Here is a 12964-nt window from a genome sequence, read left to right on the forward strand (position 1 = left end):
GTTTTTCAACTTTCATCTAGCACAGATCGCCATCACGTCTTCCAGCCAGGGCTCGTCTCTGCAGGAAATAAGTTACCTAGAGCTCCGCTTGCAGAACACATGACTTATTTTTCCCAACTTCTACATTACATCACATGAAGAAAAAAAGGCAACATAGTGTCGCTCTACACAGTAACAGTACCGCCCCCCCATTTAAAACAGTATACTCAAAAAATACATCACTACAGTAATATCCCTTAATTAGACCCTGTGGTAATAATATCCCCCATCATAGCCCCCGTGTGTCTCTTCCTGGCTTCAGCCATACGCTCTCCCATCCCACCCTCATGAGTATCCATTCTGCCCCATACGATCTCTCCGTCCTGCTCCATCGTATCCATCCTGCACGACCTGTCTCCAACCCTGCCCCCAGTGTCTCCAGTCATGCCCCATGTCTTTGATCCTGCCCCGTGTCTCCAATCATGCCCATATCTCATTCTGCCCCTTCCCGTGTCTCACTGTCACATTCTGGTCCCATCGTGGCCAGCATTCTGGCCCCATCGTGGCCAGCATTCTGCCATCTGCCGTGGGCCCCCCGCTCTCAATGAATAAAAAGAAGAAAAAAAGCAAAAACAAAATCTCTTCTTACCTGGCCACGGTCCAGCGGTGAATCTCCGGGCATCCCTCCATGCAGAAGCCGCGCTCACCGGCAACTGACAATGACGTCAGACGCCGGCGAGGTGCGCGCTGCAGCGGACGTCGGCTGCCAGCCTCTGATCGGCTGGCGGCTGTTAAATATTGACGCGCGGGCCCGCATGTCAATAGCCATCATCTGCCGCAGCGCTGAGGGCCCGATTTAGCATGCCGGTAGGGCCTGGTGAGCAGAGCAATGCCCTGATGGCGGCCCTGGTTGAAAGCAATGCTACAGTTGAAAAATTCATCAAAAATGCTACGTGTGAACATAGCCCAAGTGGTAGAGGTACATTTTTTTTTTTTTTTTTTTTTTTTTTTTTTGGGGGGTGGGATATTTATTTTACCTTACATACAAATCATTACCCTGGAAAGGATGTTCCTTAACATATTTCCCAGGAAATCCATTTTGGTTTTGTTTTTGTATGGTTTAGTGTGTGCCTGGAAATCTGACAACATTGTTCACAGCTGTGACCTGGGAGTTAGAAATGCTTCCAGGGGTATTCCTCATGATATTGCCATGGCACTTGGGCACTGTTCCCATCGATTTCAGATGGTTTTTAACTCTAAAAGGACTCCCTGCGGATCGCGGCAAAAATGTCCGGTTTTCCCATAGGCTTACATTGGGCTCGTTGCTTGGGTCGAGCACCCGAGCATTCCAATTTGCTCCACCCGAGCAACGAGCACCCGCGCATTTTAGTGATCGCCCATCACTAGTTATAACCCTTTATATCAATTGCTTTTGTAATATATTTTCAATGCCTGCTTTTCTTCTCAATGTGAGTCATGTAACCCTTTGCTGATATGCACGTGCTTCCTCCTAGTCTGTTGCCTGTCATCCACCTCTCATGTGAGCACAGGATTTGTATGGTATAAGAAAAGCATGTATCTGTTATCCTAATGGGGCAGAGCTTCATTTAAATGATTGACAGCATGTTTGAGCACAAAAGTCCAGACCAATCTTCATGGATCCAGATCTTCGACTATATAGTGCAAAGCAATTGCAGTATATAGGACAAATCACATTCTCCTATGATGATTAGCCTGTGGGCACAGGACAGTCAAAAGGGTAGTAATTGAGACCTTTTAAATACAAAGGTTTAATGCTCCTAACATAAATACAGCTATAATAATGAGTAAGTTGTTAGACGGCATAAAACTTCATTAACATACCATGTAGCATGTCAGCGGAGAAGTTATGGATTGTTACATGTGTACAGGACCAGAACCACTATTGGACCATGAATGTATCACCAGACCTACCATCAGTACATGAACCCATGATCGAAATCACAATCCATGCACAAATGCATCACCAGAACCACCATCAGTACTTGAATTCATGATCAGAATCTCATTCAGTGCAGGAATGCATCACCAGAACCACCATCAGTAAATTAATACAGCACCAATCTTCATACAGTAATCAATTGCAATGTTGGGTCAGCTCTCGCCATATACTTTTGTATTTCATTAACCTACTATTCCCAGTATGATGTTAACAATAGTAAGGATATACTGGCAGTTGTTAGCCAGTCATCATCATCATCATCCAACTGCAGACAGTCAGGAACCATAGTAGTGATTTAGATGCTGTCATTATCACAAATAAACATTTGCATCAAAGTATCTTATCAGTGATGCCTTCCCTGACTTGATTTTTTTTTTCTCCATCTTATCCAGATTCTATGATGACAGTTCTCATCTACAGCTCATCTCTGCAGAGTTCCATCTTTGGTCTTCTGCAGCTCACGCTGTTAAGTCATTGCAATGCTCTTGAATAAAAATATTTGCCTTGCGCTGTTCCCCTGAATAAATGATTCCTCCTCACTGTGCTCCCTTTAAAAAAAAAAAAAAAAAGTCCTCCCATACTGTCCCTCTTATGATACATTGGCTTTGCACTGTCATCTCCTATAATGTATTGCCTTAACACTGTCTGCTCTTATGAACTATAACCACCACATCATCTGCCCTTATGAATTAGAACTGCCATTCTGAACGATAGCCACCATAATTTCCCCTCACCCCGAACCCTCCTTATGATGCCACCGTTCAATACTATTCCTTCATTCTGTATTTCACCCACAGTGAGTCCTTTTGACTTTATTCTCTAACGCTGCCCCCTCTATGGTGTTCCCTCATACTTTGCCCTCTGTATAATTAAAGGACCTTGTTTTTTGGCTCCGTAGAGTGCTTAACTTCCTTTTGACTTCTCTCCCTCTGCGGTGCGTCGGTGACGTCAGCAGCATAATCAAGTCACATCACACTCCTCCATGTCGCTTTGCCCCCCCCCCCCCCCAGAAGTTCTGTCTTGTATCTCATATCCTCAATTGTAGTCAAGTCTGAAAAACTTGCTTCCTCTGCACCTTGATTGACTGCCTGCAGTCTATGTGCCAGTGATTAATTTCAGCATTCTCATTGTGTAGTGAGCGACGACTGGAAGTGAGCAACTGTAGCTGACTTTCAGATCTTTATCAACTAGGGGAGCGTCTCTTCACATTACATTCCCAAATATAAAGTTTATTCCCTCTTGTCCTAATTTGTCCATAAGAATCTATTTTCAGGACTTTAGTTTTTTTGAGAAGTTCTGCTTTTTCAAAGTGTTGTGAACATTTCACATTTTCACGTTATGTCAATATATTCTTAGTAAATGAGTATGGAGGAGTCAGTCTTGGTATGTGTAGGAAACGTTTTCTCGGATTTATCTCCATTCTAATTATTTCTAAATGGCCTTACATACTTGCATAATGACATATGTATGAGCACATGTATATTTTTCTATACCTATACTGTAATCAACACTTTTTTTTTTTTTTTTTTTTTTTTTAAATATTGGTACCGTAGCTCTTCTATGAATTTCCCCTCTAAGATTTAATGTCTAGGACCACCACTACAGCAACAGCTCTGTTTGTGTATGTCCACCATGTCTGTGGACTTGGAACATGTCTGCAGAATTCTACTTATTCCTACCACATGTTGGATGCTCCAGTGCCCCACTAGTTCTGGCCTTTAGGAAATTGGCCATCTACGGATATATAAATTGGCTGGAAAGAAAAATATTTCCTTAAAATCTTATTTCCTCTTTTATGTAAAGTGAAGGTTGTCTAACTGTTTCTAAAGTAAGCAATGGCTGGATAAACAATCATCTGCCAATCACTGAAAATTCATCTATTTTTTAAGAAATTGGAAGGTGCTAGAATAAAATATACAGTTTTTCTCACTGCCGGGTTCCAGTACGAGCTCATTGTGTTCCATTTACCTCTTCAAAGGGATATTTTGTGAGTACTAAAATTTTCTGGGGTTCTGTTTCATGTGGCCGGTCTGCCCGGGTAGGTGTTTAACATAGATCTGGTAGTGAAATGGAAATTACACTTCATCGAGGCTTTCTTTGTATCTTCTGATGATTTTGGTGTGTAGGCATATTCATTACTCTTTGAAAGTTATACTACTCCCAGTAGTCCCCATCGTTCTAGACAGCAACTCTTACTTTTTTTTTTATTTTCTCTGATATGTGGCACAGACTGTACCTGGGATCTTATATCAGATTGCAGTGATAACAAAGGAAACAATGAAAAGGAAACAATGAAGAACTGAGAGATCCATGGAATCTATGTGGTACGAGAACCAGGAACTCTTATATAGTTAGACTTGTCTGCTTCAAACAATTTTGTTATGCTATTATATGACCGAACTTAACTTACAGTAACTTGCCTTCACAATGGAAAAATATCCAGTTTGCTACCCTAGCTCTGTCCCTATGGGTAGATTTAGGACCACCACTACATGATACACCAGCTGCATGATATGACTGCTGATTGGTAAACTTTTACCAATTGGCAGTTGTTTGAATAAACAGGCAGACCAAAGTAAACCATGCACACAAACCTACACTAGATCACTCAGTGCACATTGGTTGCCATAGTTCTCGACGGCACAAATCCTGTTTACACAGGACGATGCACCGCCAAGATTGATGCTCTATGGTGTTATGTAAGCAGGTTGCGGGATACAGTGACATGCAGGAGGCAGAGCAAGGGTTAACAAAAGGTAACAATAGAACAGGGTTTTCACTCCTCGCAGGTGTGACGACCGTCTGCGAGTCTGGGCTTCAGTAGGACAGCGCCCCGAGTGACCCCGAAACCCTTAACCCCTATACAGGGATCTGGAATTATAGCAAGGCCCAGGGGTAGCTGTCTAGGGGTGCAGTGGACCAGAGCAGAATGGTCGACAAGGGGTAAAAACTAAAACCCGTAATAGTGGACAGGGGTACAAAAACGGCAGGCAATAGAATGATCAGGAATCCAAGCCAAGGTCAGCGTTAAAAATCGGAAGAAAGGCAAAGGTACAGAAACGGCAGGCAATAGAGTAGTCGGGAATCCAGGCTGAGGTCAGAGTTAACTTTTAGCAATTCACAGAGTAGTAATCAGAGGAACCAAGAATATATCCGGCGGCTTGCAAGACCAGTCCAAAGGTATTTGAGGGATCAGGTCATCCCTCACAGGTTCACGGACTGATGATGTCATCAGGACCGCCCCCAGGACCAGGCGGGATGGTGATGCACCAACCCCTTCATGACTGATAGAGGAGCGGAGCCTGCGTCCACCAGATGCCTGCGCAGGAGCCCCATCTCTGTTGCCGCCATCACTCGGGGTCAATCCACGGTGCCTCTCAGTGGCCAAGGCCGGAACAGCAGGCCCCGAATCAGACGGTGATGTGACAGTCCGGCGCCTCCTAGTGGCCGAGGCCAGGACAGCAGGCCCTGAGTCTGACGGCGATGTGACAGTACCCCCCCTCTAAGAGGGGCCTCCGGACCCTCAAAACTCGGTTTGTCAGGGTGAAGGAGATGAAATCTCGTAATTAATGTTTTGGCATGGATGTCCCCCGCGGGGACCCAGGACCTCTCCTCTGGGCCGTAGCCCTTCCAGTGTACAAGATACTGTACGGACCCTCTTACAAGGCGGGAGTCAAGGACCCCCTGGACTTCATACTCCAAGGTACCCTTGACCGAAACAGGAGGAGGAGGGGACTGGACAGGATGAATTGGAGAGTGATACAGCTTGAGGAGAGATTTATGGAAGACGTTGGGCAATTTGAATGACTGAGGGAGTTTTAAACGGAAGGCCACCGGGTTATTCACCTCTATAATTTCGAATGGACCAATAAATCTGGGACCCAGTTTGGCAGACGGCACTTTAAGCTTGATATTTTTGGTGGAGAGCCAGACCTTGTCTCCAACTCCCAGGTCTGGCCCCTTAGACCGCCGTCTGTTCACAGCCGAAGCTTGCTTAACCTGGGCCCCTTTCAAGTTCGAGTTTACCTCAGACCAAATCGTTTTTAAGCGATGTATATTTTTCTCTACCCCAGGGAGCTCCGACATCCTGGCCGAAAATGAACCGAAGCGCGGATGTAGTCAATGGTTGCAGAAAAAGGGGGTAGTCTTAATGGAGTCCTGATACCGATTGTTTAGGGCAAACTCAGCTAATGGCAGATGTTCCACTCAATCGGATTGATGTTCTGATACATAACAGCGAAGGTATTGCTCCAGAGCCTGGTTGATACGCTCGGTTTGACCATTGGTTTCGGGGTGGTAGGCTGAGGAAAAGGACAACTCAACACCAATGCGTTTGCAGAACGCACTCCAGAACTTTGACACAAACTGTGTGCCCCTGTCGGACACAATATTGACCGGAGCACCATGCAGAAGTACAACACGCACAATGAACAGTTTACTCAAGGTTCGGAGTTGGGTAACCCCGACGGGGGAACAAAATGACACTGTTTGCTAAACCTGTTTACCACCACCCAGATACTGTTTCCCATCTTAAGACGGCAGGTCCGTAATGAAGTCCATGGAGATGTGAGCCCATGGACTCTCAGGGGTGGGCAAGAGCTGAAGCCAGCCGGCAGGGCGATTATGGGGGGACTTGGCGCGGGCACAGACTTCACACCCTAAAACATAGTCTTTACAGTCCTTAACCACCGTCGGCCACCAGAAATTCCTAGTTACCAGTCTGGTGGTATTATTGAGACCAGGATGGCCTGCTAGAAAAGAGTCATGCGAATGCGATTCTTTAAGAATTTGTAGGCGACATGTAGCCAGAACGAACATTTTTTTTTTTTTGGGAGGCGTAGTGTCCGGAGCTTGTTCTGGGAACCTACGGATCTCCTCCAGAAGGTCCAAAGACACTGTGGACACAACGATCCCATTGGCCAATATCGGAACTGGTTCACAGTCCTCAGCTTGTGAGGGGCAAAAACTGCAAGAGAGGGCATCGGCCCTCACATTTTTAGTACCAGGGCGGAGGATGATTATAAAATCAAACCTAGAGAAGAACAAGGCCCACCTTGCTTGTCTAGGATGTAGTCTTTTAGCTGACTCCAGGTAGGTCAGGTTCTTGTGATCAGTAATTACCGTGATCTTATGTTTGGTGCCCTCGAGGAAGTGGCGCCATTCCTCGAAGGCCCATTTGATTGCCAATAGTTCCCGATTACCTATATCATAGTTTTTCTCCGTGGGAGTGAATTTGCAGGAAAAAAAAGCACATGGACGGAGCTGAGTGAGGGATGCAGTGCCTTCTCGTAGCACTGCTCCCACTCCGACCTCAGAGGCATCCACTTCTACAATAAATGGGCGGTCCAGATCCGGCTGAACCAAAACCGGGTTGGCCACGAAGCACTCCTTTAGCGTAGAAAATGCCTGAATTGCCTCAGGGTTCCAATTGGTCACGTCTGCCCCTTTCCTGGTCAAACTCGTGAGCGGTTTGACAATTTCTGAGAAAACCCTGATGAACTTGCGGTAGTAATTAGCAAAGCCTAAAAGCCGCTGTAGTGCTTTTAGCGATTTGGGTTGTACCCAGGCTTTAATAGGTTGGATCTTGGCAGGATCCATGCGGAACCCTTTGCCTGAGACCATGTATCCTAAAAACTGTACCTCCTCAGCAAAAAAACACATTTCTCCAGTTTAGCAAACAAGGAGTGTTCACGCAGTCTCTGCAGCACAGAACGGACGTGCTGATGGGTTATCTTCTAACTTGCTGACTTTTTGATGTAGGCATCAAGGAGGAGCTGACCCTTCCATCTGGCCACCACATGTGATTGGCTCTGAACAGTGCAATGTGCCCACCAAGCTGCCCCCAAGTCTTGGCACTGTGTAATGAAGGCAGATCTACGTCTTCTCTTAATTAGAGCATCTCATAAATAACAATATCCTTATTAATATAGAAGTTACTTTTCCTGTATCCTGTGAGATCTTAGAAATCTTTTTAATGGCTAGTGCAGACGACAGTATTTTCATTCTGAGTGCGATCCGACAAAACATCGGATCACAATCTGACCATTGTTGTACTAAGGGGCCGTCGTGTACACTGTCTGTTTTTGTTTTCTCCTCCGTACAGAGTCTTTCTTAGGAAATAAACACCGCTTACACGATTTGTATCTGTAAATTGGATCAAACTCAGCCATGCAAGTCAATGGGTCCATCAAGAAACAAAGATGATATCACGGACTGACAAAATGGAGAAAATTTTTCTTTTTCCACCTTCTCCACATCTGAGAAAATTGGATCACACTTTGATCAGAGTGTGATTAGCATAACTGGATAGATTTTCTCAGATCAGAGAACATACGTTCACGTGACCCTAGCCTAATCGAGAGGTCATTCGCCATCAGATTGCCTTGTAGACAATTAAAATCGTGTGTCTGTAATATGGAAAAATCTTTACTAAAATCCAATTGCCCTAAATTGTGTCCTATGAGCATTGCTTCAGAAACGTTCACATGGCCTATAGGATACTTGCCTAGAGGCAGAGCTGTCAAGCTGTTCCTGGTGTTGTGCACTAGGCTTACTGTTTTCCCAACAGAATGAGAGGGAATGAGAATGAAAAGGGGAGGCCGCTCAGATGATCCATTTATGGAATAGGCACAACCTCCCTACTCCCAGCCAGAGAGATCATGGTCTGTCTGCTGGCTGGGACTGGTGCCTCGGCACATACTAGGTGTTGTATGTGTGGGTATTTACAGCACTGGATTGTGAGGACTTGTCCAGTTTATTTCAGCCCCTGCTCAGGACACCGCAGGGAAGGCCATGCAATAAGTGGATTCTAGCAGTCAGACAATGTCTGCATTGTATAGTTGTCTGAAAGGTAAAAAGTAAGTCATCCCTGCATTCTTTGTTCCTTTGTTGCGTCTCTCTATAGATGCTGCCTTCCACAAAACTGACTGTAGGAAGAAAAGCTGGTTCTCCACTTCGCCGTAAACCTTTAAACGATAGGATCAAGTGACGTGCGCTTTACCTTCTATAGGAGAAATGTATGTATATTGCACAACGTATAAGTGATGACTGGAGCTCTGTAGTTTTTTTTTTTTTTTTCTTTCTTTTTGTCAATTACATTTCTTTCAAGCCTACACAATAGCGTCGCTTACAGTTAAAGTATCTGTACAGCTTGTGTAATGTTAAATGTTGTGATTGATCATTACCTAGCGAATTGCTGGCCTGACCAAGTATATAATTGTCACCTAGAACTTGATATGTGGGAGATGTTGAGCTGTTGGAAGAGTAATTCTCATTATAAAATGTATCTTATGAATTAGTTACTAGGTGTGCATGCATTTACTATTCTTTGTATCCAAAGAAGTCTTTCATTTTAGAAATCGGTAATGTCCTCATTGATGTGTGTATATAATATCCTATAGCCACCACCAGTGAGAGGTGCAGCTGTATTACTATTTTATTATTACATAAGTTATTATTGCAACAGTTGCATATACTGCACTGAATATAGCACTCATTAAACTATGAGTATCTACTTCCATTGTTGGAAGTTTTAGTGCAAAATTCACATTTGTGACCCTACGCTGATGGGTCTGGTTTCAAGATGTGGCTTGGTGTTTTTTTCGTGATCTTTTTATTTACTTCCCAATATGTTAGCCTTTGCAAGGGAACTAAAATAATTAGGGAAACCCATATTCCATACTTGGCTCACGTAAATATGGTGAGGGATTCTAGTTTCTGAAGCATCGGGTACAGTAGTGGATTATAAAAGCATTTTCAATTTGGATGTTAAGAAATTCCTGGCTCCTATTAAGGCTGATATGTGAGCGTGCCATCACAGGGTTATTTGACTGTGACGCTAGCTGAAAGATTTTTTTTTTTTTTTTTGATTAATGGTTTTGTCTTAAGTCCTTATTTTTACTGCTTCAGACTTCTCCAAAGTCCATGGACCATATTCCTTCAATAGTCTTTCATGATTGCTCTGTATAACATGTTGCCGTAGTCCCGAGACGTCCCAAGTTTGCAGTCTACTTGCTTGAACTTGTGTAGTTCTTGACATGAATGTAGAATTGCAGAATAAAACCCGGATAGGGAAAAAAACCTCTTTCAATAATGTGCACACCTTACCTTTACAGGCTGAATCCTACTAACCAAAAAATGTTGGCAGGAAACATCTGCGGCTTGATAATTTGGAACAGATCCACTCCAGGTGTTCAGGGATTGGTTGGGGAGATTCATTTCTACCCAAGTGAAAGTATGTAAACTTTTGCCTCGAGAAGGGAGGGTTCCTGTAGGTGTCTTATAAAAATGTGCCAAGTTGAAAGAAGCTGACAGTAAAGGTAGAATATTTCCTGACGTGGGTTGTGTGGCAAATGTTGACTACAGCTGAGATTTTATTCAGTCAGGGCGTAGATTAAAGAACCATTTGTATCTGGTTGTGTATTTTACAATGACAGTCTTGTGTTATAGTGATGGCTTCTGTAAGTCTGAGCTCTTATAAATTCCATCATGTTTTACAGGTAAAATAGCGTTGTATGCAGCGCTATTTTTCCATTTAAAACAAAGGACCCCCAAGGTGGATCCCGATGATGGATCCTATTGTAAATCAGTAGGGTCGATCACGGCATAAATCCAACACTGCATTGTGGGGCTTGTTATATACATGAATCATGACAGCGATATCAGAGCAATTGCATTAGTAATTATTAGTCAAATTTGTTGGCTACGTATCTGTGTTTTTGTTTTTTTCAACCGCACTGAGTCTTATGTGTGTGTGTGTGTGTGTGTGTGTATGTGTATATATAATATTAGCTGAAGAGCCCGGCGCTGCCCGGGCATACTAACTGTGGTTCGTTATAGCAAATTATAATTATCCTCCATCCCATAGTCCCATGCCCATATACCCATCATACATATCCACGATCCCATAGGCCCATGCCCATATACCCATCATACATATCCTCCATCCCATAGTCCTATGCCCATATACCCATCACACATCCTCCATCCCATAGTCCCGTGCCCATATACCCATCATACATATTCGCCATCCCATAGTCGAGTGCCCATATACCCATCACACATCCGTTGGGTCGCCCTCCCAGGGCTGTGGGGCACTCGGTACCAGGCCGGCGTCAGGGGGGATGTGTCACAGCAGCAGTGACCCGGTCCGAGGCCCTGGGCGCCCAAATCAACGGGGGGGTTTGTAACGTGGTTTAAGTGAATAGTTCGTGACGCCACCTGTGGTGCTCGGCAAGTGTGGTGTTAGGCCAACGCTGCTTGCAGATCCTCTGGGGCTGGTGGTGTGTTGCAGCCAAGATGGAGAAGCTCCCCACAGGTAGAGCGGTAGCCCAAGGGCAGTGTTGGTGGAATGGACGAGGAGAGGCGCAGGCGGTGTAAGGGATGGTACCCTGATGTAGCGGTGCTGAGTGTGTTGGCGCAAGAATGAATAGAGGACACCGGGGCTTGTAGTTCCTAAGTTTTACTCAGTCTGTAGTACACACAGGTGCCTGCCTCCGGGCCGTGTCCTCCGGGTCAGAGACTCAGTCAACCTCCAGGCAAGATGGAATGCTCCCCTCAACACTCCGCCAACATGTACCATTCTGAACGTCTCCTCTATAGCGCCTTTAAGTGTGAAGATCTCCTAGTACTGAGTTACACTGGAGTTCCTCCTAACAGATGTTCCCTGGAACTCTACTTGTACGGCAGACAGCTGTAGCCTGCTTCAAGGACTCCCTTCTCTTGAGTCCCGGCTCACTATCCATGCGCTGTTGTGCCCCAAGTCTTAGATGGGAGTAGTGGATTTACAGCCCACTACTCCACCGGTGTCTGCTGCAGGACCATAAGTGTCCATACAACCTCGGGGACCGGGCCCAGGCCTTGCGCTTAGAACCTATAGGCAGGGTTCCTCTTCCAACCCACGTCCTCTCTGTTCTCTTTACTCCTTCGTTCCGTACTAATCTTTCTTATGGAAGCTTAGGTTACAGTTCAACGTCCTTCTCCTCTTTTCCTTTCCTGTGCCAGCTGACTCAGGTTACTGAGGCAGCTGCAGCACTCCTTCCTCCATCCCTTCTTCCATTGATCCCCACTTTTTCCCCCAGTATGTAGATAGGGGCAAAATTGTTTGGTGAATTGGAACGTGCGGGGTTAAAATTTCGCCTCGCAACATAGCTTAGGACGCTCTCGGGGTCCAGACGTGCGACTGTGCCAAATTTTATGGCTGTAGCTGCGACGGTGCGGATGCCTATCCCGGACATACAAACATACACACTTTGAGCTTTATATATTAGAATATATGTGTATATATATATATATGTGTGTGTGTGTGTGTGTGTGTATATATACACTCACTGGCCACTTTATTAGGTACACCATGCTAGTAATGGGTTGGACCCCCTTTTGCCTTCAGAACTGCCTCAATTCTTCGTGGCAGAGATTCAACAAGGTGCTGGAAGCATTCCTCAGAGATTTTGGACCATATTGACATGATGGCATCTCACAGTTGGCGCAGATTTGTCGGCTGCACATCCCTGATGCGAATCTCCCGTTCCACCACATCCCAAAGATGCTCTATTGGATTGAGATCTGGTGACTGAGGAGGCCATTTGAGTACAGTGAACTCATTGTCATGTTCAAGAAACCAATCTGAGATGATTCGAGCTTTATGACATGGCGCATTATCCTGCTGAAAGTAGCCATCAGATGTTGGGTACATTGTGGTCATAAAGGGATGGACATGGTCCGCAACAATACTCAGGTAGGCTGTGGCGTTGCAACGATGCTCAATTGGTACCAAGGGGCCCAAAGAGTGCCAAGAAAAAATTCCCCACACCATGACACCACCACCACCAGCCTGAACCGTTGATACAAGGCAGGATGGATCCATGCTTTCATGTTGTTTACGCCAAATTCTGACCCTACCATCCGAATGTCGCAGCAGAAATCGAGACTCATCAGACCAGGCAACGTTTTTCCAATCTTCTACTGTCCAATTTCGATGAGCTTGTGCAAATTGTAGCCTCAGTT

General features: G+C 45.0%; 1 protein-coding gene across 9 annotated transcripts in view; it reads left to right on the top strand.

Annotated features, from left to right (window-relative positions):
* The window catches only part of KIAA1210 (KIAA1210 ortholog), a 238566-nt gene that overhangs the window by 103277 nt on the left and 122325 nt on the right, over window positions 1-12964 (top strand). Inside the window, exon 1 of one of the 9 annotated variants that reach the window (XM_073560974.1) lies at window positions 8603-8817. The exons of 7 other annotated variants lie outside the window; for them this stretch is intronic. In XM_073560974.1, coding sequence (XP_073417075.1) covers window positions 8783-8817 — 35 coding nt within the window. In that variant the 5' untranslated portion in view covers window positions 8603-8782. Of the gene's footprint in view, window positions 1-8602; window positions 8818-12964 lie in introns of those variants that run through there. One more of the 9 variants, XM_073560978.1, reaches the window with a different exon arrangement.

Source organism: Dendrobates tinctorius, unplaced genomic scaffold, assembly GCF_039654945.1.
Source record: "Dendrobates tinctorius isolate UK_male_01 unplaced genomic scaffold, ASM3965494v1 ptg000309l, whole genome shotgun sequence".
Classification (NCBI taxonomy): Eukaryota; Metazoa; Chordata; class Amphibia; order Anura; family Dendrobatidae; genus Dendrobates; species Dendrobates tinctorius.